The sequence below is a fragment of the Pollicipes pollicipes genome, unplaced genomic scaffold (assembly GCF_011947565.3).
Source record: "Pollicipes pollicipes isolate AB1234 unplaced genomic scaffold, Ppol_2.1 Scaffold_3216;HRSCAF=3773_pilon_pilon_pilon, whole genome shotgun sequence".
In the NCBI taxonomy this organism is placed as follows: Eukaryota; Metazoa; Arthropoda; class Thecostraca; order Pollicipedomorpha; family Pollicipedidae; genus Pollicipes; species Pollicipes pollicipes.
Genome location: NW_023596251.1, coordinates 6,722,618 through 6,747,713, shown reverse-complemented (window position 1 = coordinate 6,747,713; position 25,096 = coordinate 6,722,618). Strand labels below are relative to the sequence as shown.

Genomic DNA, 25,096 nt, shown 5'->3' with positions numbered 1-25,096 from the left:
TAGCCGCCGCGGAGAGATTCGGCGCCGGACGGGCCGGCCTTCTGCGCCCGCGCCCGTGACGGGCCGACTTTAGCCGCCGCGGAGAGACTCGGCACCGGACGGGTCGGCCTTCTGTGACCGTGCCCGTGACGGGCCGACTTTAGCCGCCGCGGAGAGACTCGGCACCGGACGGGCCGGCCTTCTGCGCCCGCGCCCGTGACGGGCCGACTTTAGCCGCCGCGGAGAGACTCGGCGCAGGGCGCACGTCCGGCGCGCGGCCGCTGGTTGGCGCGCTTTTTGTGGCGCTGGCCAGCCGCTCACGTCGGAGAGGAACCGTCTGGCGGATAATGCGGCTGGCGGTGCGCCGGTACCAACATGGGGCTCCAAAAGCACGGTACAACCGTACGCCACACGCCACTTCGGTGCCGCCGGGGGGCTGGCTGGCGCCACGTCAGCACGTGGCTTCGCGTGTTGAAATGGTTGTGCTTGGGAGTTTAACAGGAAACTGACAATTGAAAACGTTCGAAAGGATGGTGAATGGATGCGTTTCGCAAACATCCCGTCGATTATCGTTTCCTCGTGTAATGTTTTGGCCATGTCACACATTGTATGCGTTCGATAGACTCCTGCCGTTGTCTGCGGCCTGCCGTAGATGAAACATTGCGCCTCTCGAGCCATGCCAATGTTAACCTGGCTGCCCCAATGAGACCCGTCCCCTCCTCCCCTCGCACATGCCTCCAACATCGAGATGGCCACAAATCAGCGGTTGTATTCCTACAATGGTCTTCGGCACCGCCGATAACTGACAAAACCCTCTGAAGCACGCCTTGCCGTTGACCTAGACGCACCTCTGTCTCGCCGCTGACCTGAACGCACCTCTGTCTCGCGGCTGACCTGGGCGCACCTCTGTCTCACCGCTGACCTGGATGTACTTATGTCTCGCCGCTGACCTGGATCCTCCTCTGTCTCGCCGCTGACTTGGACCCACCTCTGACTCGCCGCTGACCTGGGCGCACCTCTGACTCGCCGCTGACCTGGGCGCACCTCTGACTCGCCGCTGACCTGGATCCACCCCTGACTCGCCGCTGACCTGGACCCACTTCTGTTGCAGCGGTGGCAGCGACGCTGGTTCGTGCTGTACGACGACGGCGAGCTCACCTACTCAGTCGACGACCACGTGAGTGTGCCACACGGCCCGGGTCTGACCTGCGGCATCTGGGCCGTTTGGGCATGTTTCTGAATTCGATCCACTTTGGGCGCAAAATGACCACGGTGGTCGGCGCGCCCTACCGCCTCCAATCAACAACAATAATTCGACCCACTTCTTCAGGGGACAAAGTTAGGGTTTGGGGGAGGGGGCTGGAAGCCCAACTGGACAGAAAGTTGCACCCGTGCCGTGGCCTACCGTGGCCGAGGGCGTGCCGGCCGTCTGCCTAGCTCTGCCGCCGGGAGGCAGCCGTCGCATCCGGCGGCGAACAGGTCTAACTAACCACCACGAGCCGGGACTTCCGAACACGTCGCGGGTCGCATCGCCCGTCGCCTCCGCTGGCGGCCAAGCCACTGACGAGCCGTGTCGGAAGCGCGCGCCTCGCCGGGTCGTCCCATTGCGGCTGACGCCCTCGCGGTGCGCAGTAGTCAACGAGCACGGACACGGGCGGAACACTGGACTCCGCCGCGCTGCAGCGCCAACGCCGCAAGCTCGCGTGTCAGAGCGAGCTCACGTTCGCACTCCAGCCACCCGAGCCACTTCCGTGGCGGCGGTCTGTCCGTCGGCGGCACAAAAGTCCGATTCATTCACGTCCGGAGGCGCCAGCATTCACGTCAGAGCACCTCCGCTGTGGCGAGTGTGCTGTGGCGGGGGAGGGGCCCCACCGCTGTGGCTGCCCCCCCCCCCTCTGGCGCGTGACGGTGCGCACGTGACCTAGCCGGCACCCCGCTCCGAATAGCAACAGCCGGTTTGCGCTTATACACTATCGTTGTCGGCAGTGTGTCCGGCGGCGTGTGCGCCAAGTGTTTGAATTGTGGTGCGGTTCAGCGTTTCGTGCACGACTGCTGAGGCGGGCCGTGTGCTGGGCGCTGGCTGCTGAGGCGGGCCGTGTGCTGAGCGCTGACTGCTGAGGCGGGCCCTGTGCTGAGCGCTGACTGCTGAGGCGGACCGTGTGCTGAGCGCTGGCTGCTGGGGGGGTGGGGGCGTGTGCTGAGCGCTGACTGCTGAGGCGGACCGTGTGTTGAGCGCTGACTGCTGAGGCGGGCCGTGTGCTGAGCGCTGACTGCTGAGGCGGGCCGTGTGCTGAGCGCTGACTGCTGAGGCGGGCCGTGTGCTGAGCGCTGGCTGCTGGGGGGGGGGGAGGGGGGCGTGTGCTGAGCGCTGACTGCTGAGGCGGGCCGTGTGCTGAGCGCTGGCTGCTGGGGGGGGGGGGGCGGAGGGGGGCGTGTGCTGAGCGCTGACTGCTGAGGCGGACCGTGTGCTGAGCGCTGGCTGCCGGGGGGTGGGGGCCGTGTGCTGAGCACTGGCTGCTGCGGGGTGAAGGTGACCCCGGACGCAGGTTTAGTGTCACCGGGAGCACGTTTCGTTTGGAGCGTATTTGCTGTGGCGCGAAGTTTCTGATGCAGGTTCATCGTTCACTTTCCTGCAGAGGGCGGGCTGAGGCAGACTATCAACCAAAGCAGTTTGGAAGGCGCCAAGTCGCCAGTGGCATCTACCCTCGGTCGTGGCCACAGCTCCGGTTATTACCGGTTATTACCTCTGGTTCCACGTGGCTGCTCACTCCGTTCAACGCACGTATAGTTTTTGGGCGTGTCGCACGGTATGGACGCCCTGCTGTGCGTTTTACACCGAGCCGGAGACACCATAGTGGAGGGAGAAGAGGGGGGGGGGGGGAGAGAGGGAGGGACTGCGTGAGTGTCGAGCGCGGCGCAGCGGTGCAGCGAGGGACGGCCAGCCAAGGGGGCCAATCAGGGCTTGTTGCCATAGAAAACGCCGGCATTGGTGGCTGCTTTGCCTGTCCATTCGGAGACACCCAAACGCACAAGTACCAACCAAAACTGGTATCCCTGTTGCGCCATGCCCACGAGCGCCAATGATCTCGCCACTGCATTGCACTGAAATGCAGTGGCGAGATCGAGTCCTTAGGCATGGCACTGAGGCATGCGTCGAGTCCTTAAAAATAAAAATGACGCACAGGACTGTGTGGTCTGTAACCGAGTGGTCTGTAAGCCCATCATCATCGCCGCGTGTGCCGCTCTCCAGACATGAGATCATCGTCGCGTGTGCCGCTCTCCAGACATGAGATCATCGCCACGTGTGCCGCTCTCCAGACATGAGATCATCGCCACGTGTGCCGCTCTCCAGACATGAGATCATCGCCGCGTGTGCCGCTCTCCAGACATGAGATCATCGCCGCGTGTGCCGCTCTCCAGACATGAGGCCGTTTTTAGCCACACTCCCCCCCCCCCCCGTCTTTATCGTAAGCGTCCCTGTCAGGGTGGTCTGTGAGCCCATCATCATCGCCACGTGTCCCGCTCTCCAGACATGTGGCAGCCCATCATCATCGCCACGTGTTGCGCTCTCCAGACATGAGGCTGTTTTTACCCCCGCCCCGTCTTTATCGTGCGCGGCCCTGTCAGCTTCGCAAAGTCGGAGCGACTTCATCCTGGAAGCTTGCGACCTCATTATCATGTAAGCTTGCGACCTCATCATGGAAGCTTGCGTGGGAAACCAGAGGTACGGGGTTCGATTCCCCGCGGTGCCCGCCCTTCCTGTCAGGGTGAGAGGCAGGGGACGCCATATAGCCTCAGCAGCTGAGTGCGTCGTAAAGCCCCAATGACACACATGGAAGCTTGCGACCTCATTGTCACGGAAGCCTGCGATCTCATCACGGAAGCCTATGACCGCCCACGTTTTGATTTTCTCGCCGTAACCTGTATGATAACCGACCCCGTTACCTGTAACGTCGTGAGCGCTTCATGCAGTGCAATGTAATCACAAGCGGATCATGTTCTAATCATGGAGTGAGGCGGAGACTAGTCCCGGCCGTTCCGATCTTGCGTCATGCCGACCGAAGGTCACCGAAGGGTCACGGGGAAGAAGTGAAGACAGAATTCAGCGGGCCCTCGCCTCTGGCGACGCCTGCAGTTGCCGTTCCGCTCCTGGGACAAATTTACCTTAGCCTTCATGACTTTTGCGCGGTATAGACGCATTTAGAGGGCGTTGTTTCCACGACTCGTTGGTGACGACGCCACGACGTCCAACCGCGCCGTGCTCCATGACCCTTGACTCGTGAACCGTGATCTTGACTGTGATCCTTGTGGCCTGTGACCTGTGGAACATGACCCGTGGTCCGTGACCCGTGATCGTGATCGTGATCCTTGAACTGTGACCCGTGACCCATGACTCGTGGCCCGTGACTGACTGTGTCTCGTGACCGTGATTCATGGACTGTGACCTGTGACCTATGACCCGTGACCCATGCCGCGCGGCTGGTTGCCAGTGCGTCCGGGCGGTCCGTGCGGCAGGGGGTCGGTGGCCGGGTTTGCTCTGCGGGGCCACCGGTGCCGGCTGGAGAGGTGCGGCCGTGCTCTGTTCTCGCCGCTTGAGGCGCGGTGCACGTCGGGGTGGATGATGCTCAGGGTCGCCGCCAGGAACGAGTTCGGTGGGGTGCTGCTTCAGCATGAAGTTGTCGTGAGAAATGTAGGGGGAGGGTGAACGATTGATTGATTGATTGGTGATTTTCAATCTCCTCCCCGGAGCTCGCCCGTCTCCGCGTGCTGGGTGCGTCACTGTCGATAGGTCCCGGCCCGTCCACTACAGCCGGCCGCGGCTGCTCTGATCGGGAGTCTGCGGTTGGCGCCGACTGCAGACCGGCCGAAAAAGACGGCCCGCGGCCGGGAAATGCCGCATCAGCTTCCGGGCTCGGCGGCACGGGGCAACGACCCGTGGGATAGAGGGGGGGGGGGGGACGCGCTCCCCGAATTTTCGAAATAATTTTTGCTTCCCCAATATTTATGGTGGCCTTGGCGTCTTTTCCGGTGGATGCAGTAGTGGTAGCCAGGTCGCCCCGTGGGTCCAAGTGCGTGTAAAGCACAGAGAACGCTACATACCGCGTGAACCCCTGCAGAATAGTGGACATTCGGCGCTGAAGACGTGCTGCTTTTTGAAGATGATCCGATGAGTTGACGCTGATTTTATGATGTCATGCTGAACACCGAGGGCGGGGAGTAACAGACGCTCTGCCGGACTAGTGATGACAATTGTTGTGGTAAGGCAAATAATAGTGATGGGAATTGGCGTGGTAAGGCAAAGAAAGGTGGCCCGCGGATCACCATGCGAGTAGCGACGTTGTCGTGAAACCAAACCAAGTGTCATGTGACGGAATGCGAGAGCGAAAGCTGTCACCAACGCGTCCTGTTGCTAGCCATACACGGTGACCACCGCCACGCCTCGATGCAAGTTCGGCCGCACTTGGCTTTATCACGGCTGGAGGACACTATAGTTCCCGTGCTGGGGCATGTGTACCTTGGAATGCGACTACCTCCAGGCGTAGAGTATATCCCCTGTCTTTCCATCCGCTCCTGCATACCGCTGCTGACAATCAGCGGTGTCAGCAGTCTATTGAATGACTCGAGGGGTTGACGATATGGGCTACTCTGTAAGAGTACCGCGCTCTTATAACTATATATATAGATAACGTAGGCGTTGGAGCGCGGTCTTCAAGAGCCGGGCTTATTCGAAGCTTTGTAGCAAGTGTGGGCGACCAGGTAACCGAGTATGGTACCGGTCAGCCGCCTCGCCACCGAGAACATCAGTGACATGCTGTTTGGAAAATTTTGCATCCCCATGTCCAGTGGCCGCTTCGACCTTGACCTCAGATCACCAGTTGTAGACGGTGGTACAGACCTGACCGGCTACATCAGTGGAGGCGGGCTAGTTCCGGTCGCAGATTATGCTGAGAAGACAAATTACAGCTATCACTGCCAACGGTTCCCGTCTCGGCGGTCAAAATATTCTGTGAGAGTAATACGACTGATAATGGGAATCATTGATCTTCAGAGAGGCGAAGTCACCTTACTCTCACCGAATCTTGTGACTGCATAGGCGGAAACTGGCACTGGCCAGTGCTCTTTCTCCGTGTAGTTACCGAGTGCAGGTCACGTCAGCGGCCCGGACCTGACCGCAACTTGCCTGCTGGCTGCCGAGGGGCCGGCGGCGACGCCGCTGGGCCAGTCACGTCAGCGGCCCGGACCTGACCGCAACTTGCCTGCTGGTCGCCGAGGTGCCGGCGGCGACGTCGCTGGGCCAGCGCCGAGCCCCCAGCAGCGCTGCAGACAGCACACACAGCCAACAATCGCCTGTGTACGCTACACAGGCGGCGCTATTTTGCATGCCGCTGTCCGGCCGCGCCGCACCGTCCCCCAAACAATGCAGGGGGGGGGGGGGCTCGGCAGTCACCACCCCGGGCGCAGCGCGGTGACCCTGATCGTGCCCTGCCGACCGGCAACCGGGGTGGCGGCGCGACCTGTGGCCCAGCTGAACAGGGGCAGGGAGGCCCAACTGTCGCCCGGCCGACGAGGTCAACAAACAAGAGGGAGGGACGAGGAGGGCTTGTCAGCAGCTGGCCGGAGGTGAACTGAGCGTGGATGCCGCGGAATCCGGCTGCCTTAGACGGGCCACCTTGGTTTCGTTTTAGGTGGAGCGGTCGTGGTGGGCTGTAGGCAGTGTTTCCCCGAGGATCTCTGTGGCGGTGGAGCGGGGCGGTGTTTATACCCGGGGGGATGGCCGGTTGGGGGGGGGGGGGGAGGTCACCCGACTCAGTGCACCACACGCGGTGGCGGCCGGTGTTCATCCGTCGGCACCGGGGGCGCGGCACCTCCCTCGAGCGCCGTCGTCACGCCAGTGCAGCGCTGACGGCTGGGCGGGCGGCTGATGCTGGCCGTCGTGGCCGGCAGCGCGCGGCGACAACTGCGGCGGTCGCTGTCGGTGGGCGCTGTCGGCGGTCGCTGTCGGTGGTCGCTGTCGGTGTGCGCTGTCGGCGGCGCTGTCGGCGGGCGGGCGCTGTCGGCGGGCGCTGTCGGCCCCCGCTCGGCCGGTCGTAGTTTGGCTCGTCACGTGCTCGTCACGTGCTCGTCACGCTGAACAACCTTGCAGTTGTAGTGTGTTGCGGTAAGAACAGCTTACCCGTTTTTTTGTGTGCATTTTCGGCGTGCCCGCGGTATTGCCGACTGTTGACCATGCGATGCGATGGGCTGGGTTGGACGGGCCACGTCATGCGATCCACTGGGTTTATAAGTGGCCTGGTCAAGTACTAGTCTCCGGTCCGGACTACTCAGGAACGCCCAGGAACACACCGCTCAGGAACACACCGCTCTGGAACACAGTGCTCTGGAACACACCGCTCAGGAACACACCACTCTAGAACACACCGCTCTGGAACACAGCGCTCCAGCTGCAGTGCAGCCGATCCACGGGCCATCGCATGACACGTGTGGGTGTTGGGAGCGCTCCTCTTGGCCCCATATTTTATACTCAGATCATCAGAGACGGCTCCTTCTGTTGTCTCATGGTGAATTTTGACTGAGCTCCGTCTTTCCCCTCCCCACACCCCGTTTAGAAAGCCCTGGTTTCGCCCCTGATGTCGAACCCGCGACATCATGCTCGAGGTCTGTCGCCACTTATCACCACTTATCTAAAAAATGAGCACTTCGTCCTGGCAAAGCTGGCGGCGACGCCGCGTGTTGTGACGGGGCGTTAGCGGGGCGCGCGTGTCACCGGCTCGCGATAGGCCGTCACCAGCCCCGATAGAGGTCTCGCCGCAGGTCCTGTGTGGCGTGCCGCCTCCGCGGGCTCCTGACGGGCGGCAGGCCGGGCGACGACCGCGGCGGCACCCTATATGGTATTAGGGCGGCGCCGCCACAGCCGCCCCCCCCCCCCCCTCCACACACACGCACGCACGCACGCACGTACGCAGAGGGGGGCGGGGTGAGGTCGGCCGTTTGGCAGCCGGTGTAAATAGCCGTACGTGACCACGCCGAGAAAGGGGGGGGGGGGGTGTCAGTGGTCTGACCCGGCCCTGACCTGTCACGTCTGTGTGTGTACCTCTGTGTGTGTTGTGTGTGTGTGCAGAAGACGTCTGCCTGTGCCCACGCAAACGAGGAGGGGGAGGGGGCGGTGTACGCACGGAGGCGGCGGCGCTGGACGGCGTCGTGACGCGCGCTGCGCGTGCAGAGCGCCGTTTGCAGAGCGCCGAAATGGGTCAGGCTGGCTCATTCTGATGCCAGGCGCGCGTGACAACAGGCTCCGGCGGCGGTGCCGCCCCCGCACGCCAGCACCGGGCAGCCGATCGGCGCGGTTTGGGTGCAGGGCACGTGCTGGGTGTCTGTTTCAGTGCGCGCCGCCGCCGCCGCCGCCGCCGGGCCGCGCGCTCGCCCGGCCATACATCGGACACCTTTCGGTCGCTGGGGCGACCGGGACTAGCCGGGCGGCTCGGCTGGGGCTACGTCCTGTGGCACGTCCCGTGGTACGTCTTGTACGTCCCTTGGTGCGTCCTGTGGCGCGTCCCGTGGTACGTGTTGTACGTCCCTTGGTGCGTCCTGTGGCACGTCCTCTGTTACGTCTTGCGGTACGTTCTGCGGTACGTCCTGTGGTACGTCCTCTTGTATGCCGTGTCCAAAGTGGAGTGGCGCGGCGTAGGCTGGACGGCCTGTCGCGCCTGCGCACTGTTGCCGCCGGTCAGGCCAAGTCAGGACAGGTCTGGGCGGGGTCTGCGGGGTCATGCGGCCGGTCAGCTGAAACATGTGTTCGACTTCAGCGGCCAGTTTCGCTAAGCTGTGGCAGTGGTAAAGAACAGGAGTGCGGCGAGCAACAGTGGTAAAGAACAGGAGCGGCGAGCAACAGTGGTAAAGAACAGGCGTGCGGCGAGCAACAGTGGTAAAGAACAGGAGCGGCGAGCAACAGTGGTAAAGAACAGGAGCGGCGAGCGGCCGTTACACTTTTACCCTTTCCGGCGTGTCAATGAGATGCAAAAGCGTCTCGTGCGTGATTGTCGAAAAGTGTGATATGCTGTCGTACGAAATTGCACGATGATGAATATCCCTGCAGCATGTTGTGATATCCACACTTCGAAGCAGAGGCGTACCCAAGTCACAGGGTGGTGGGGGTCTTGGCTAACGCGTCTGCGTTAACAACTGCTTGTCTGGGAATCCAGAGGTACGGGGTTCGATTCCCCGCGGTGCCCGTCCTTCCTGCCAGGGTGAGAGGCAGGCGACGCCATATAGCCTCAGGAGCTGAGTGCGTCGTACAGCCCCAATGACACACGCACACACAAGTCACAGGGGCCATGCTCGTCCCCTGCCTGAACCAAAAGGACTGCACTAGTCATTGGGCGATTTGGCATGAACTGTCCTATTCGATTTGTCCTGATCCGCAGGCGTTTGAAGAAAAAAGGACCCCTCCTATCTCGCTCTGCAGAAGATTTTGTCTGCATGGCCGTTTCTCAATCCACATATTTTGGCGCACGACGCTACACCTGTTTGTCCCGTGAACCACACAGGGGCGCAGCCAGGATTCTCTTTAAGGGGGAGGGGAACGGAGCGCAGTGAAAATTTACAGCGCTGGTTTGTGTCTCTATCAGAAGCCATCTATGGTGCAAAAAACAACGTGGGCCTGGGCCCAAAAAACAACGTGGAGGAGCGCTCTCCCCCTCCCACTCCCTTGGTTGCGTTAATGGAACCATCTGCTGGTCGCTGCGGTCCGGTGGGATGCGCGGCTCGCTGGTTTCCGGTCCCGGTGGCGGGGGAGGGGGAGGGGGGGGGGGGGCGTGAACGTATATATTTCGAAGTTATCCCAGCCCGGCCCGTAGAGCAGGGCGCATGCGCCGCGGGGCGCGCTCGCGTGTCTCTGCCGGCACGACGGCGGCGTCGCGGCGGCGGCGAGCGCCACCGGCGTGCGGCCAGCGACGGGTCCGTGGGGCGAGGTCCGGCCGGCTGCCATCCGTCATGTGTGGCGAGGTCCGGCCGGCTGTCATCCGTCATGTGTGGTCCGGCCGCGTGGCGACATGTCGGGCAGGCACGGTGTGGTGTGCCGGCCATGTCGGACATGGTGTGCCGGTAGGGCCATGTCGGACATGGTGTGCCGGCCATGTCGGACATGGTGTGCCGGTAGGGCCATGCTGAGCGTGGTGAGATGTGAGCGGTGTGCCCGGCGAGGCAAGCTGTGAGGGCGTGTCGGGCGTGGTATGGTGTGGGCGCCTTGGGGTGACATGGGTGGGTGCCAACATGGTCAGCAGGACCCGGTGACCCTCATGGCTGGGTAGCTGCGGAGGTACACACAAGGGCGGAATATGCAGCATGACGGTGGTGGCAGCGGCCACACCAACTTTCATGGAAGTTGGCCTGATTTCGTCATTGTTATTGGGAGCCCGCTGGCGGCAGCACCTCTGCCACACCACACCAGCTGTTCCCAGTATTCTCCAGCTGTGCTTGTGTGCGGTGGGCCGCATCTGCGATACCCTTCTGAAGACGCTCTGTACTGTTCCGCGGAAGAGATATCATTTGTTAGTGGACAGCTCCCTAACACGGCGACGTAATCACGGCTGGTCAGATGGCGTCGCCTGTCAGAGATGACCCCAGTGACCCCGCCCTTCCCCACGCTCCCCACTGCTGCCAGGGGAGGTCGGGACCCCGCCCCGGCGCAGCGCAGACAGGTGGTCAGCAGAAATCATGCGCAATGCTTCCCCTAGGGCTGGTCCCCAGCACGCAATGCGTGAAACAGAGGGAGGGTCAGGGGCTCTGGACATTGGACGGTGGGGGGGGGGGGGGGGGGTTCAGGGCTCTGGGCATGAGATGGCGGGTGGGCCGGGGGCTCTCATCAGGGAAGGGGGACTTGCCATCAATCAATCATGACAACTCTGCTGCCTCCTGAGACTGGCAGTGCTTCCAGGAGCAAGGCTCGGCTGCAATTCTGTAAAATAACGCCGAAAACAGGCGTTCTTTTTAAATTGTTCTGTGCAGCTACACCGGCCGGAAAAAGCGCGGCCTTCCTTCTACTGGCCGCTCATTAATCAGCCTCACGAATATGACGCGTCAATGCCACCCGGCCGTCGATGGTGCGCCTGCCCCGGCGATCCAGTGGTGAGTGGGGCGGAAGTCTGTCGCGTGGGACGAGGCCCGCCCAGGCTCGGCGGCAGGGCGGGACTCGACGCCAGCAGCCTCCCCTCCCAGGCTCGGCGGCAGGGCGGGACTCGACGCCAGCAGCCTCCCCTCCCAGGCTCGGCGGCAGGGCGAGGTTCGACGCCAGCAGCCTCGTGAAACGGAGCCGGGTCGCATCCCCGGCGCGCCGGCGGTAACGTAAGGTGGCTGCGGTGGGATGGTTGGGGATTGCTCGTGCCTTACGCACCGGGAGTTTAGAAGCAGCTGTGTTCGAGGTAGCCGTACTCAGACCAGCGGTGGGCGGCCGCGCCGGTCAGACGTATTGAAGCCGCCAGCTGGTCAGAGCTCCCGGGAGCGTAGCCGTACTCAGACCAGCGGTGAGTGGCCGCGCCGGCCAGACGTATTGAAGCCACAGCTGGTCAGAGCTCCCGGGAGCGTCAGTTCCCGCGCTCGCGCCAACTGCCAAGGCCGACCTCTTGACGGCCAGGTGTGACTGCCGGCGTCACGCAGCCGTCGGGTCACGGTCACAAGGACGACAGGAGAGGGGGCAGGGGCATCGGCTCCATGGCGGCCGTCGCCCACGCGTGCCCTTGAATCGGAACATTGTCCCAGTTTGGGCTCCTCATTTCTTGGAGGCGTCAGTGGTGAAGTGTGTGTGTGGGGGTGGGGGGAGGGGGGTATTTGGTGTGGAATGTAGAGAATGAAGGCGACGATTCCCATTGCATGGAGCGTCCACTGGCCCCACCCCAGCATGGTGCCTGGCTAAGCTCATGACGATGGCAGTGGCTTGCATTGAAGCGTTGAAAAACATGATGGGAAAAGTTGCATGTCTGTCGTGTATTGAGCACCATTAAGCGAGCTGCATGAGCACTGGACTAATTACGAAACAACACCGCAAGTTTCGGTGACCGTTAGGTTTTGTGTCTTGCTCTGGATGCAGGGCTGGGCGCGCGGCCATCTTCTGATTTCTGTTGCGCCGACCAGCGCCACTGGTTTAGGGGGACCGATGGGGCCATGGCGGTATCGGATGGGGCGATTGGGGTAGTGAAAGGTGTTGGCTAGGCGACATCTGTTGTTCGCCGAATCTTTTCGAGTGGACTGCGCTGGCCGGCGAGCTCTACCGACGTGAAATGCGCCGGTCGAAGACGATAGCAGGGGAATCTGGGAGCGTTATGTAAGCGGTGCAGCGGATGGGCGGCTTGCAGAGAGCGTCGCGTGTGAAAGGGGCGCGGATCTGCTGCCGAGAGTAATGCGCCCAACAGCCGTCCGGGCTGTTGCGCAGCTCTACTGATAGATGGATTTACGTTACGTGCACGAGTTGCAAGTTTGCGCTACCGCGGCTGGCCGAGCTTTACAGCTTACGGGCCTTATCATTGTTGCTTGGTAACCAGGCACGTAGTCAACATTTGCCTCAGATGGTGCCTGTGTGTGTGTGTGTGTGGGAGGGGGGGGGGGGGGTAAATATCAGCTTTTCTTGCTCGGAAGTCTCAAACATTTAAGCCAAACGCTGGCAACATTGCCCAGTACCTGGTGTACACCTCTTGGCTGATGCGGGGGGGGGAGGGGGGGCATGACCTCCTTGTCCCCCTTGGGCACGTCCCAGTTGGCGCGGACGGCGTCACCCGTCTGCGCCACATTTCACCCGTCACCCCTCACTCTCCACCCGTCACCCTTCACCCGTCACCTGGAGGGCGTCACCTGTGGCGGTGGCTGTGCTATGGTGTCCATCCTGTCCGCTGCCCTCGCCTGCATCGATGTCGGCGACGACGGCTTTGGGAGCGGCCGGACGGTCCGTGCGCTGTCCTCTCTCTCCCTCTCCCCTCCCCCTCCCGTCACACAGTGGGGGCTGGCCGTGCAAGGCGAGATGTGATCATCGGCACAGCCCCGCTCGGCTCCGCACCGCACCCGCCCGTCCGGATCATCGGTAGGCACACAGCCCCGCTCGGCTCCGCACCGCACCCGCCCGTCCGGATCATCGGTAGGCACAGCCCCGCTCGGCTCCGCACCGCACCCGCCCGTCCGGATCATCGGTAGGCACACAGCCCCGCTCGGCTCCGCACCGCACCCGTCCGCCCGGATCATCGGTAGGCACAGCCCCGCTCGGCTCCGCACCGCACCCGCCCGTCCGGATCATCGGTAGGCACAGCCCCGCTCGGCTCCGCACCGCATCCGCCCTCCCGCGCACGTACACACCTGTTTTGCTGAGATTTGAGCGGTAGCGGCGAGATGCGATCATCTGTAGGCACAGCCCCGCTCGGCTCCGCACCGCATCCGCCCGCCCGCGCACGTACACACCTGTTTTGCTGAGATTTGAGCGGTAGCGGCGAGATGAACGCGGTAGTAGCGGCGCTCCGGTGACCTGGCCGCTGAAGCGCCGCTAGCAATGCTGGTCGCCATGGCAACGGAGCCGTGGCGGCGCCAAACCGTCCGAGGGTTGATGTCCCGGCCAGTGACGCGTAACACCGGCCCGCGCTGTGGCCTGCGGACCCCGGCGCCTTTGGCCGGGAGACCACCGGCAGTGCGTGCCACCGTGGTCGCGCGGATGGCGCCGCGCATGTGGGAGGAGGGAACTCGGGACCTGTTCTTACTGGGGTGCAATCTGCGCAAAAACACGCGTAACCTCTAGTAATAGCTATATCACTTCCGGCTTGTTTGGTCCCGAGTGGTACATAATATTGATAACTTATCAATGTAAACGCACGTGCATCTTTTTATTATTAATGCATCGCTGTATGTGAATACACCACACGTGTCCCACCAGGGCAGATTGGTCCCCGAGTAAGTGGGATCCAGAGCTACAGCAGCCGCACACACGTGTTGAGCGAGCGCAGACGTGTTGAGCGAGCGCACACGCGTTGAGTGAGCGCAGAAGTGTTTCGAGCGCAGAAGTGTTGAGCGAGCGCACACGTGTTGAGCGAGCGCAGAAGTGCTGAGCGAGCGCAGAAGTGCTGAGCGAGCGCAGAAGTGCTGAGCGAGCGCAGAAGTGCTGAGCGAGCGCAGAAGTGCTGAGCGAGCGCACTCGTGCTGAGCGAGCGCAGAAGTGCTGAGCGAGCGCAGAAGTGCTGAGCGAGCGCAGAAGTGTTGAGCGAGCGCAGAAGTGTTGAGCGAGCGCAGAAGTGCTGAGCGAGCGCAGAAGTGCTGAGCGAGCGCAGAAGTGCTGAGCGAGCGCAGAAGTGCTGAGCGAGCGCAGAAGTGCTGAGCGAGCGCAGAAGTGCTGAGCGAGCGCAGAAGTGCTGAGCGAGCGCAGAAGTGCTGAGCGAGCGCACTCGTGCTGAGCGAGCGCACTCGTGCTGAGCGAGCGCACTCGTGCTGAGCGAGCGCAGAAGTGCTGAGCGAGCGCAGAAGTGCTGAGCGAGCGCAGCAGTGCTGAGCGAGCGCAGCAGTGCTGAGCGAGCGCACTCGTGCTGAGCGAGCGCAGCAGTGCTGAGCGAGCGCAGCAGTGCTGAGCGAGCGCACTCGTGCTGAGCGAGCGCAGCAGTGCTGAGCGAGCGCAGCAGTGCTGAGCGAGCGCAGCAGTGCTGAGCGAGCGCACTCGTGCTGAGCGAGCGCAGCAGTGCTGAGCGAGCGCAGAAGTGCTGAGCGAGCGCAGCAGTGCTGAGCGAGCGCAGCAGTGCTGAGCGAGCGCACTCGTGCTGAGCGAGCGCAGCAGTGCTGAGCGAGCGCAGCAGTGCTGAGCGAGCGCAGCAGTGCTGAGCGAGCGCACTCGTGCTGAGCGAGCGCAGCAGTGCTGAGCGAGCGCAGCAGTGCTGAGCGAGCGCAGCAGTGCTGAGCGAGCGCAGCAGTGCTGAGCGAGCGCAGCAGTGCTGAGCGAGCGCAGCAGTGCTGAGCGAGCGCACTCGTGCTGAGCGAGCGCAGCAGTGCTGAGCGAGCGCAGCAGTGCTGAGCGAGCGCAGCAGTGCTGAGCGAGCGCAGCAGTGCTGAGCGAGCGCACTCGTGCTGCTGTCTGGCTAGGGGCTGCCCCGCCGAGGCGCGTGGCCCGCGGACCTCTGGGGTGGCCCTCTGGGGTGGCCCGTGGCCCGCGGACCTCTGGGGTGGTTACACCTTCGCCGGAGGGAGAGGCTCCAGGTGTGCCGTGCACGAGCGGAGGCATCTCATCGGTCACCAGTCACGATCTGGTCGCGACTCGTGAGCCAGGTGAGCTCCCGAAGCGGGACCGTGTACCATGGAGGGGGGGGGGGGAGGACCTCAAGAGCGCAGACGCCGATCGCTGGCGGTCGTGGAGCGATGATGTGTTGCGGGCTTTGGAGCCCTTGGTGGAGCGCTGGCGGGTCAGCGAGCGCGCTGCGCCACAGGAGTTGGAGCGGCTCACGGCAATGTGTTCTTGCCCAGCTGAAGTGGACGGCACTTGCAGTGAGTTTTTCGAACGCTACCGCACCATAACGCTGCGTCGGAGAAGTACTGCGCCGAGCTGTTTTCATCCGCCTTGCTCTCCCGTCCGCGCGCCGTGGCGGGGCAACGGGGGACGGTCCTGACCTCATCGGGAGGCGAATGATGACCCCGTCCGCCAGCGGCAGCCGCTGCGTGGCCGGCGGCCGGTGTTTCTGGCTGGACCCCGGGCGCCGAGCGTCGTCGGGAGCACCAGAGCGGTGCGACCATGGCCTGAGGACGCGCCGGCCCGGACTGCTGCCCAGCTGCCCGCGTGGTGCCTTCTATCTCGTGATCGGTGCCGAGTGGGTGGCTGAGTGGGCACGGGTTGGCAGCGGCCGCTTCAACAGCCGCGGGCTGTTGAAGCGGCCGCTGATGTGATGGCCGATAGTAGGCGTGATCAATGGCTGAGGATGGCCGTATAGTGCGGCGACTGGTGCGTTGAGTGGCCGGCACTGACTGACGACTGCCCCGCCGCCGGCTACTGACTGACGTCTGCCCCGCCGCCGACCGCTGCCGGCGGTCGGCCGGGGCTGCCGGTGACCGGTGACGCAGCCAGCCGGTGACCGGCTGGCGGCGGCGGCGGCTGCGGCGGGGGGGGGGGGGGGGAGGGCGGCGCCGCAGTGGCGGGCGTGTCGGCGCTCTGGGGGGCGCCGCCCGGCCGGTTCATCCGACCGGCTCCGCCCGCTGGCGCTGCTGCAGCCGGCGATGACGCGCGCTGGGCGGCGCTGTTGACGGGCTGAATTCACGGCAGGCCCGAGGGCGCCGCTGACGGATGTGAGAGACACGAGGGGGTGGCGGCGAGGTTGCTCAGTGACCGCAGCTGCATGCAAATTGCGCAGCCGAGAGCATGTCCAAGCCAGTATTGCAATGTGTGTTGCCACTGCGGAATGTGTACACGTCTAGAGAATTGCTAATGGCTCCATGACACTAGCAGCTGACTGACAAATGACCACTCACGCTATGCTTCCCCCCCATGCACTCAGGAGAACCCCTTGTGGCCATGCCGCTCAGTCAAGGCTGGGCTCGTTGTGCATTGTTCAGCCGGCCGGTGGTGTCGCAGTGCGCGCGTCCTGGCGTCCCGTTCTCCGCTGCGTGGGAGTGCAGGCGTGTCGGTTCCGGCCGTCCGACAGCCGTGCCAGTCACTGGTTCGGGAGCCGGGGTCGAGGCAAGCCTGTCTGTCAGCGGGCCCTGCCGTACCGCTGGCCAGGGCTGCCGCGGGCCCTGCGGTACTGATGGCTAGGGCTGCGGCGGGCCCTGCGGTACTGATGGCCGGGGCTGCCGCGGGCCCTGCCGTACTGATGGCCGAGGCTGCCGCAGGCCCTGCTGTACCGATGGCCGAGGCTGCGGCAGGCCCCGCCGCACCGATGGCCGAGGCTGCGGCGGGCCCCGCGTTACCGATGGCGGGGGCTCCCGCCGCCCCTGCTGTACCGATGGCCGGGGCTCCCGCCGGTCCTACCGTACCGCTGGTGGCCGGTGTCACGTTCTTCATATCTTGCGGAAAGCTGCGCGCGCCGCAAGCGGCGTGGCCTACTGCCCACTTCTCTTGCCATTATCTGATCTATGGGATCATCATGGAGCCATTGGGTGTCGTCGTCATATGACGGCCGCGTCCGGGGATTTCGCCGCCGAGCGTGGCGATCTGGGCACGGCCTGCTGCCCTCGGCCGCCTTTGAGCAGCGCTGGCCGCCTCCCTGACACTGTCTGGAGCGCCGACTCGGTGCCACTTCCGGTGGTGGTGTGCGCAGGACCGCGAGGACGTGAGGCCTCCCGAAGGCTGCCGATGGGTGACAGAGGCCCGTGCAGTGCAGATATGCAATCGGAGGGCTGAGAACCGAGGGCATATGAGGAGATGTGCAAGGCTGCGGAATGAAAGACCCTGAGCTGTCTGCGGAGCTGGCCGGCTGTTCTCACGGGGGCGGCGCGCTGCGTCGCGGCGGGGGCGCTGCGCTGACCGCCTGCGTCTGTCTGCTGTCTGTCGTGTCTGTTGTCTTTGGCTTTGTCTCGTCTGCCCGTTGTCCGTGTTGGCTTGGCCCGCCCCCGCCCCGTCAGCGGTCAGGGGTCGGGTGGAGGCCTCTGCCACCGGCGTCGTCGGGGCTCGACTACCCCGCTCTCTCCGCTGCGCTGGGGTTCAGACCTGTTGTGGGGTGCTGGCCTCAGAGGGTCACAGTTTGCGCAGTGCCAGGAGGCTCTGCGTGGGACCTCACCTGTCGTCACTGGCGGGCTGAACCCCCGGTCGTGCCCGCCATGCCCAATGTCGTCTGGTCAAACTGCTCTGCGGTCCGGTTTGTGCCTGCGCGAGCCTGACGGCCTCGGTCGGCCGTCCGTGGACGCGGGACGCGGCGGTGGTCGGGCGGGACGTGGCCACGGTTGGTGCGGGACGCGGGAGCGCGGCGCCGTTGGCAGCGCCGACGCCGATTGCACAGGTGGCTGAACACTGCACATCACCCTCGGCCAGCGATACCGGGTATCAGCCTGTGACGTGCTGTTTCTCGCCGCCGCTGCCGCTGCCGCCGCCGCCGGGCGGGCCGTCCGGCCGGCGACCGGTCCGCCATCTGTTGTCGCGAATGGGCACCAGCTCGGCGGCCCGGTCGACGGCTCACGCGGCCGCGCGTCACCGTCGACACATGTCGCCGCCGGGAAGTGGCACGTGCCCCGGAGGGGACACGAGCGTGCCGCGGCTGACGTCGGCGCAAACTAGGCTGGTACCGAGCTGCCTCCGTGCACATTTTGTGCTCGTGCATCTGGTGCATGCTTGTGCATGCTTGTGCATCTCGGAAGGTGCAGGCGCTGACTGTTGCAAGGTGCTGCACGCTCACATCTCCCGCCCACTGCCGTCAGCGGCAGATGCTGATGTCCGTTCTCGGCTGTTCCGATCTGGTTCTGGCACGTGCGCTCTGTGTGAGCCCCCCCCCCCCTCCCCCCCCCAGCCCTCGGTGCCCGGCAGCCCTACACAGACACCGGAAGCCACACAGGTGGACCCCGGCGCGGGCCTCGTGCCGGGCCGAGCACACGTGACCTGTATTAAGCGCTGGCGTGGGACCACGTGACCGGTGGGAGCTGCCAGGGCTGTTCTGACCCGTTGACAGCTCTGCAAAAACTCCATGCACTGCGTTGAATGTTGAAGCAGCGCGGCGCCCTTTCCGGTCGGCGGTTCTCGTGGTGCAGGAAAGGCGCACTGTCGGGGGAGCGGACCGGCGGACCGGCGGACCGGCGCCGTCGGCAGCGCCGTCATCTCGGAAAAACACTGAGCTCTGCATCCTCGGCCCTCGAGCGGCGGGCCTTTCAACCGAGGCGGTCGCGCTGCACCTGTTGGTGCAGTTGGAGGTGCAGTAAACCCATCAAAACCCGAGCTCCCCTGCACCACCCTGGCGACCTCTGAATCTGCCGAAGCACCACTAAGCCGACCTTAATGCCGTACACAATGGCCGTTATCAGATGATCGAGTTGGACCCTTACTCTGCAAACGGGCTGTGTCAGAGCTGTGCACGCTCATGAGGCGCGGCGATGTTTTACCACCGCTCTGGCAAACACCACTGATTAAACGCTCGACGTGCTGAAGTGCCTGCCGTTACCTCAGTCCTTGTGATATTCTCATTAGTTGTGGCTGGAGGGGGGGGGGGGGGGAGAAGGTAAAAGGTAGAAGGTAGAAGGAAAAGTGGGAGGGAAGAAGGCTGCGGACAGTGTGGACCTCGGACTCCCAACCTCTCCATCAGAACCTGCTGCGGTGGTGGACAGGGAGCAGGATGCCGTGAATCCTTTCCGGTGGATGCAGGTCGGATACCTGATCGATTTCCTGACCCACGACAGCAGGAGCCGAGCAATTTGCGTCCTGGTGCGGTCGGTGCCCTTCCGGCATCATCGGGGTGCCGGAAGGGCCAAAGGTCCAGGTGTTGTCCAGACACTGTCCAGGTGTTGTCCGGCCGACCCTGGAGCCGTCGGCCAGCAGGCGGCACGATCTGCAGAGGACAGGCTCGCAGGCGTGTGATGGCCCGCTGAAATCGGGGCCTGCCACCGGTCGCGCCGCTCTGGGGTGTCGGGGTGGGACCTGAACCCGGCCGGGACTGCCCGGCCGGGGCCTGCGGCGATGGCGACCTTCCGTCACAGACTCGGTTGGATGTGCTGGGGGGAAAGGCACTGCGATTATGTTGTGGCCCTGACAGGGGCACGCCTGCCGCGAGGAGCGTGGCGGCTCAGTTGGCAGGTGAGGTAGCTGGCTGTGTCGGCGAAGTGTTTGGGACTGATTGTGAACGACTTCAGTTCAACAGCTGCTTTAATGACGTGTTTATGGCTGGACAGTCCTTGTCATGACTCCTTGCGAGGAATGCTGTTAGTTTGCGAGTGAGTGTCAGGATCCAAACTTCCCTAGGCTATATATCAGTGGATACGCGCCGCGAATAGACCCGACAACATTGCGGTAATCTGCGTTACAAGCAGCTTTCCCGCTGGTTCAGGCTTGGGTCAGCTGCCGGCTCTGGGATCGTGGCGCACATTGTATTATTAACAACTCTGAAATGGCCGGTGTGGTCGCAAGCGTGGCCCTCACATGCAACTCCTCGATCCCTGCTGGCGTGTCCACCGCCTAGCAGCGTGACCCTGCGCGGCCGCAGGTCATGACCCGGGAGCCCTGTCACGCAGTGAAACGAATACTTTATCGATCAACTGAACAACAGTTATTATGGTTGTGTAACGCATCTTACTGACACAAAAATGTCCGTATGAAGATGGGACGCGTGCCTTTCGTGCCGACGATGAAGCCAACCGGGGCCCGTTCGTCCCGTGATGGCGTCACGTGACCAGGGCCCGCTTGTCCCGTGATGGCGTCACGTGACCGGGGCCCGCTGGTCCCGTGATGGCGTCACGTGACCGGGGCCCGTTTGTCCCGTGATGGCGCCACGTGACCGGGGCCCGTTCGTCCCGTGATGGCGCCACGTGACCAGGGCCCGCTTGTCCCGTGATGGCGTCACGTGACCGGGGCCCGCTGGTCCCGTGATGGCGTCACGTGACCGGGGCCCGTTTGTCCCGTGATGGCGCCACGTGACCGGGGCCCGTTCGTTCCGTGGTGGTGTCATGTGGGCACACGCTGCACTGTTCATTAAGCATGCAAAGCGCTGTTCCAGTTGCATTGAGTGGTCGGGGCCTGTCTGATTTCTTCGATTTTGCCTTCGATGGCACATATTGTTAATGACGGTTGTGGTCGTATTTTGCTGGCGTTCGTCGGCAGATCAGTGAGTGGATCTCCTCTGAACGGAGCGGGGTCAGCCCCGCTGCTGTCACGCTATCGGAGGGATAACCCGCCAAAAGATGACTCAGATGAAGTGTGGTCGTTACGAATATGATACCCGATCTGACTGTGTGTTGCCAGCATATTCGTTCTTGTTAAAGCTTGCGTTCATTTGTAACAATTAAATGCAGCTGCGATGCTATACTCAATGCAATTCAGCGGCGTTGTCGTACTGGCTAACACGGGTTAACGTGTGGTAGCGCATGCAATGATTCGCGTACTAGACACAACACCCTACCCTATTGCTGATGTCTAGTGCATTGCGTATTTGGCGAATATTGATGTTTTTTATAATTTTTTACACAACAATGTGTATAATTAGACGCAGTTTTTTTGGCTGGAAAGACCTCCATGCTGCTGGCTGCTTATGACGCTCTGCGTGATGACTGCCCCGATTTTCTGAATGGATATCTTTCAGACACGCGACCAATGGACGCCCGTACTTTGGTGTACATTTGTATGTCGATATGTGAGTGGGATTGGCTGCCGTGCCTGGCTCCAGCGAGCGGCCGTCCCGTCATCATCCGTCCAGTGATGCGCGTCGAACGTTGTCCCCGGGTGCGATGGGGTCGCGCCCTCCCGCGCCCGCAGGAGAGAGGGCTGCCAGTCATCCATGTAAGGGATGATCCCATTTGTGATCGCAGCGTCACAGTGCAGCACGACAGACAGGGCCGATCGTTAACTGCCGGCGGTCCCTCACGGCGGCCGCGGGGACCCCGCCGCTCCCCGTGCGCTGACTTCTCCAGGGGCGTCATCAGCACTGACGGGGTGAGGTGCCCCCCGTCACCGGCCATGCCCCTGCCCTCCGCCTCGGCGTGCCGGGCCGCGGGGGGACGCGACGACACCGGCCGTCATCGGCGCCCGCCCCGAAGTCCATCGGTCGCCACTGGCCCGAGAGCCGCGGCGGCGGGTGTCAACGGTGGGGTGACGTCGACACCCCCTCCCCGCTCGCCGGGGACGGATCGGACTGGGTGACCTGGGGCACCGTCGGGGACGTGGCGGAGCGCTGGTGGCCTCCGGGCGCGCGGAAGTCGGATAAATTGATGCGGATCTTGTTTGGAAGAGACGCCACTGGGACCGGCTTGTCCGACGGTCATTTCAGGGACATCTCTTTGCGGCCGTGTTGATACCGCGCTCCGACGAAGCCCCGTCTCGAACTCTGTGACCCTTGGGTGACCGGTGGAGTGTTCTCGTGCGCCAGACTTGCCGTATTTGGAAACTCAATGCCCAAATACACTGTGGAGCTCCAGCGGTGTCCGAATGGAAGTACCCGGTGAAGCCCACCCGTGACCCCCATGACTCACCACCCATGCCTTAAGATAGCCGTGACCCGTGTGTGGCCTGCCAGTAGTGGGATAGCCTGCCATAGATGGGATACTTGCTTGGGCTCCGGTTCCTCAGGGCTCTGGGTCCTGGCACTTATGTTTCTGACGGGATACAGGAACTGTTCTCATGGTTTGGGCGCCACTAGTGACCTTCTGTGACCGCAGTTACACCTGTAAGCTTCTGTAACCTTCGTAGTGTTTTAAAGAGGCGATGTGAAGTGCCCAGGCGTTTCATACCGGCGACGCCACTCCGTTTCCTTACGTGGCCTGGAACGTCCGTTACCTTTCTTAAACTCCACCATCTTTTTCTCGCTTCTCGCGTGAGCTCCCTCAGGACTTTGTCACCGTTGCTGACCTCTCTTGGCCTTCTGTTCCAGCCGGAGACGGTGCCGCACGGCGTGATCGATATGTCGAAGGTGATGGAAGTGGCCGACGCCGAGGACGTCACCGGCAACAGCTACAGCATCGCGCTGACTGCGCCCGATCGCGTCACCTTCATCAAGGGCACGTGCCGGGACGAGTCGCGCTGGTGGATCGACGCGCTCCATGTCTACACCACCATGGTCAAGGTCAGTGACCGGGGTCAGGGGCATTCTGTGTCGTGGGCGGGATTGAGATCGGTCTGCGGTGTGGTGTGGCGCGCGTATGGCGTGCGCACACAGAATGGACAGAACTGCATTGTGTTGCATACAGTTGGTACATGGTGGCCGCCAGCACCGTCCCGTTCGCTGGGCAGTGTCAGCATCGTCCCGTTCGCTGGGCAGTGTCGGCATCGTCCCGTTCGCTGGGCAGTGTCGGCATCGTCCCGTTCGCTGGGCAGTGTCAGCATCGTCCCGCTCGCTGGGCAGTGTCGGCATCGTCCCGTTCGCTGGGCAGTGTCGGCATCGTCCCGTTCGCTGGGCAGTGTCAGCATCGTCCCGTTCGCTGGGCAGTGTCAGTGGGCTTGTGCCTTCCATTGGGCCGCTCGGTTGTGATCATATGGATTGGTGGTAGCGCCGGAGGGCGTCCCAAGGAACCAACTACAGTGTGGCTCCAAGCATTTGTGGCGTTCGTTTGTTTCAAAGCATCATCTGACGGGACCCGCTGCTGCTGCGCCGCCGTTGGCTAAACTCCCACAACCAGCCGCACTGCCGCGTTGTTGGCGTTCCCCGAGCTTAGGTCGCGCGGTCGTCTCGGAGACGTTCGTCGGCGTGGTTGGTCCGCGATAACTTGATCCATTGCTCCCTCACAATCTGGCCTCCCACAAAGTATTTAGCGCACTGTTTCCCTGTTCAGCACGTCGGGCCGGTGGCGCGTGGCGTCCGCGGTCGACGGCCGCCAGACCGGAGGAGACCGCATTGTTACCGAGTCATTGGGACAGGGTGTTAGCGCAGCGGATGCACAGTTATTGCTGTGGCTATCGGTCTCGCCTGGTGTGTGGCTGACGTGCTGGATAAACAGACTTTCATCCACTCCTTGGTACTTGACATCTTCGGTGACCGGAGAACGGGATATCAAAAACAGCGAGTAGAAGTCGGAGAACGCAGATGGAAAAAAAAACAAGGACGGAAGTCTGAACAAATATGTCATCCGAAGGGGATAGGATGGAATGGATGGATGGAATGGATGGATGGAATGGATGGATGGATGGATGGATGGATGGATGGTGGATGGATGGATGGATGGATGGATGGATGGATGGATGGATGGATGGAATGGATGGATGGATGGATGGATGGATGGATGGATGGAATGGATGGATGGATGGATGGATGGCGAATGCCCGTAGGTGGCTGGTGCATTTCATAGGACCACGTGTTGCTTGTGGTAATCTCACTCCCAGTTTATTACTGGTTTGTAACGCACACATACACACACACACACACACACACGCACGCACGCACGCACGCACGCACGCACGCGTATGGGCTCCAAACTTAGTGCGACACGCTGCTTGTGAACGAACACCGGGACGCCACACAATATCACGGAGGTGGCGGCGTGCCAAGCCGCGCCGCGGTGTAGGGCGATATTCGGAGCTCATTGCCCATTGTCTTCACCCGCCTCGTAAAGCGACGCCGCCATGGAACGGCGCGCGCGGCCGTTGGCGCCTCTGATCTGCGGACCTGATGATCTGGGGAGGCCGGTGGGCAGCGTTGGGGGTGCCCGTCGGCCACCGTGGGGTACGGACAGCCGGACGGCCGACCTCCCAGCGACGGACGCACTCGCCCCGTCTCCCGGCCGGTTCATCTCCCCATCTGCGCCGTTTATCGCCGCCTCTCGCCGCTGTTTTTCTCGCCGCACTGCCTTGCGACACGGCGCGCCACAGTGGCCGCGTCTCTTCTGCACCACGGGGACGCGATGCCGACGAGCTGCGTGCACCAGTGACGTCACTGGTGTGCTAGGTGTGCACCTGTGTCGTCACTGGGACACGTGACCCTTGAGAGGTGTGGGTGACGGTTTTGAAAGCCGCTTCAGCCCGAGATGGTTAAAATGCGGCTGGTGTGCAGTTTCCACTGTATTGGTTCATAAATGCCTCGGTCTTTGCTTTTGACGCGTCGAGCTGGTGCACGCCGTCCATTTCGTGTTCAAATGGGACGCGACCCGCCGTCCAGTGTTTCACAACAGCGCTGTGGGCTCGTTGCAAGTGATGCGAGATATTGATCTGACACGTACCGATTGTTAGATAGAGTGCGTCTGGGCGCATTACAATCGCCCCTGTTGCCACATCGTCCCAGTTCGGGCAAAAACAGCTGTGAACAAAGCGGCGCAGCTCACCACTGTGGGGTGTAGCTCACCACTGCCACTCTCAAGTGCCGGCGGCGTGTCGTTGTGTAAGCCGGCGTGCAATACTCTTCTAATGGCCATCGCCGCTCGCTGAACACGTGACGAGTCTGTCCGCGAGGACATGTGCTCGCTAACCGCGCGCGCGCGCGAGGGGGAGAGTTTAAAAGCAGCCTGCCACCTAATCGAGCGCTGTTCGGTTCGTCAGCAGCGCTTTCAGTGACGATTTCTCCGGATT

The 25,096-nt window shown here is 62.8% G+C and overlaps 1 protein-coding gene across 1 annotated transcript in view; it reads left to right on the top strand.

Moving 5' to 3' along the window:
* The first annotated feature begins 326 nt into the window (after window positions 1-326).
* LOC119091058 (protein outspread) overlaps window positions 327-25,096 on the top strand; it is a 110,323-nt gene continuing 85,553 nt past the window's right edge. Inside the window, exons 1-3 of the mRNA XM_037213775.1 lie at window positions 327-338; window positions 1,091-1,156; window positions 22,473-22,664. Coding sequence (XP_037069670.1) covers window positions 327-338; window positions 1,091-1,156; window positions 22,473-22,664 — 270 coding nt within the window. The remainder of the gene's footprint in view (window positions 339-1,090; window positions 1,157-22,472; window positions 22,665-25,096) is intronic.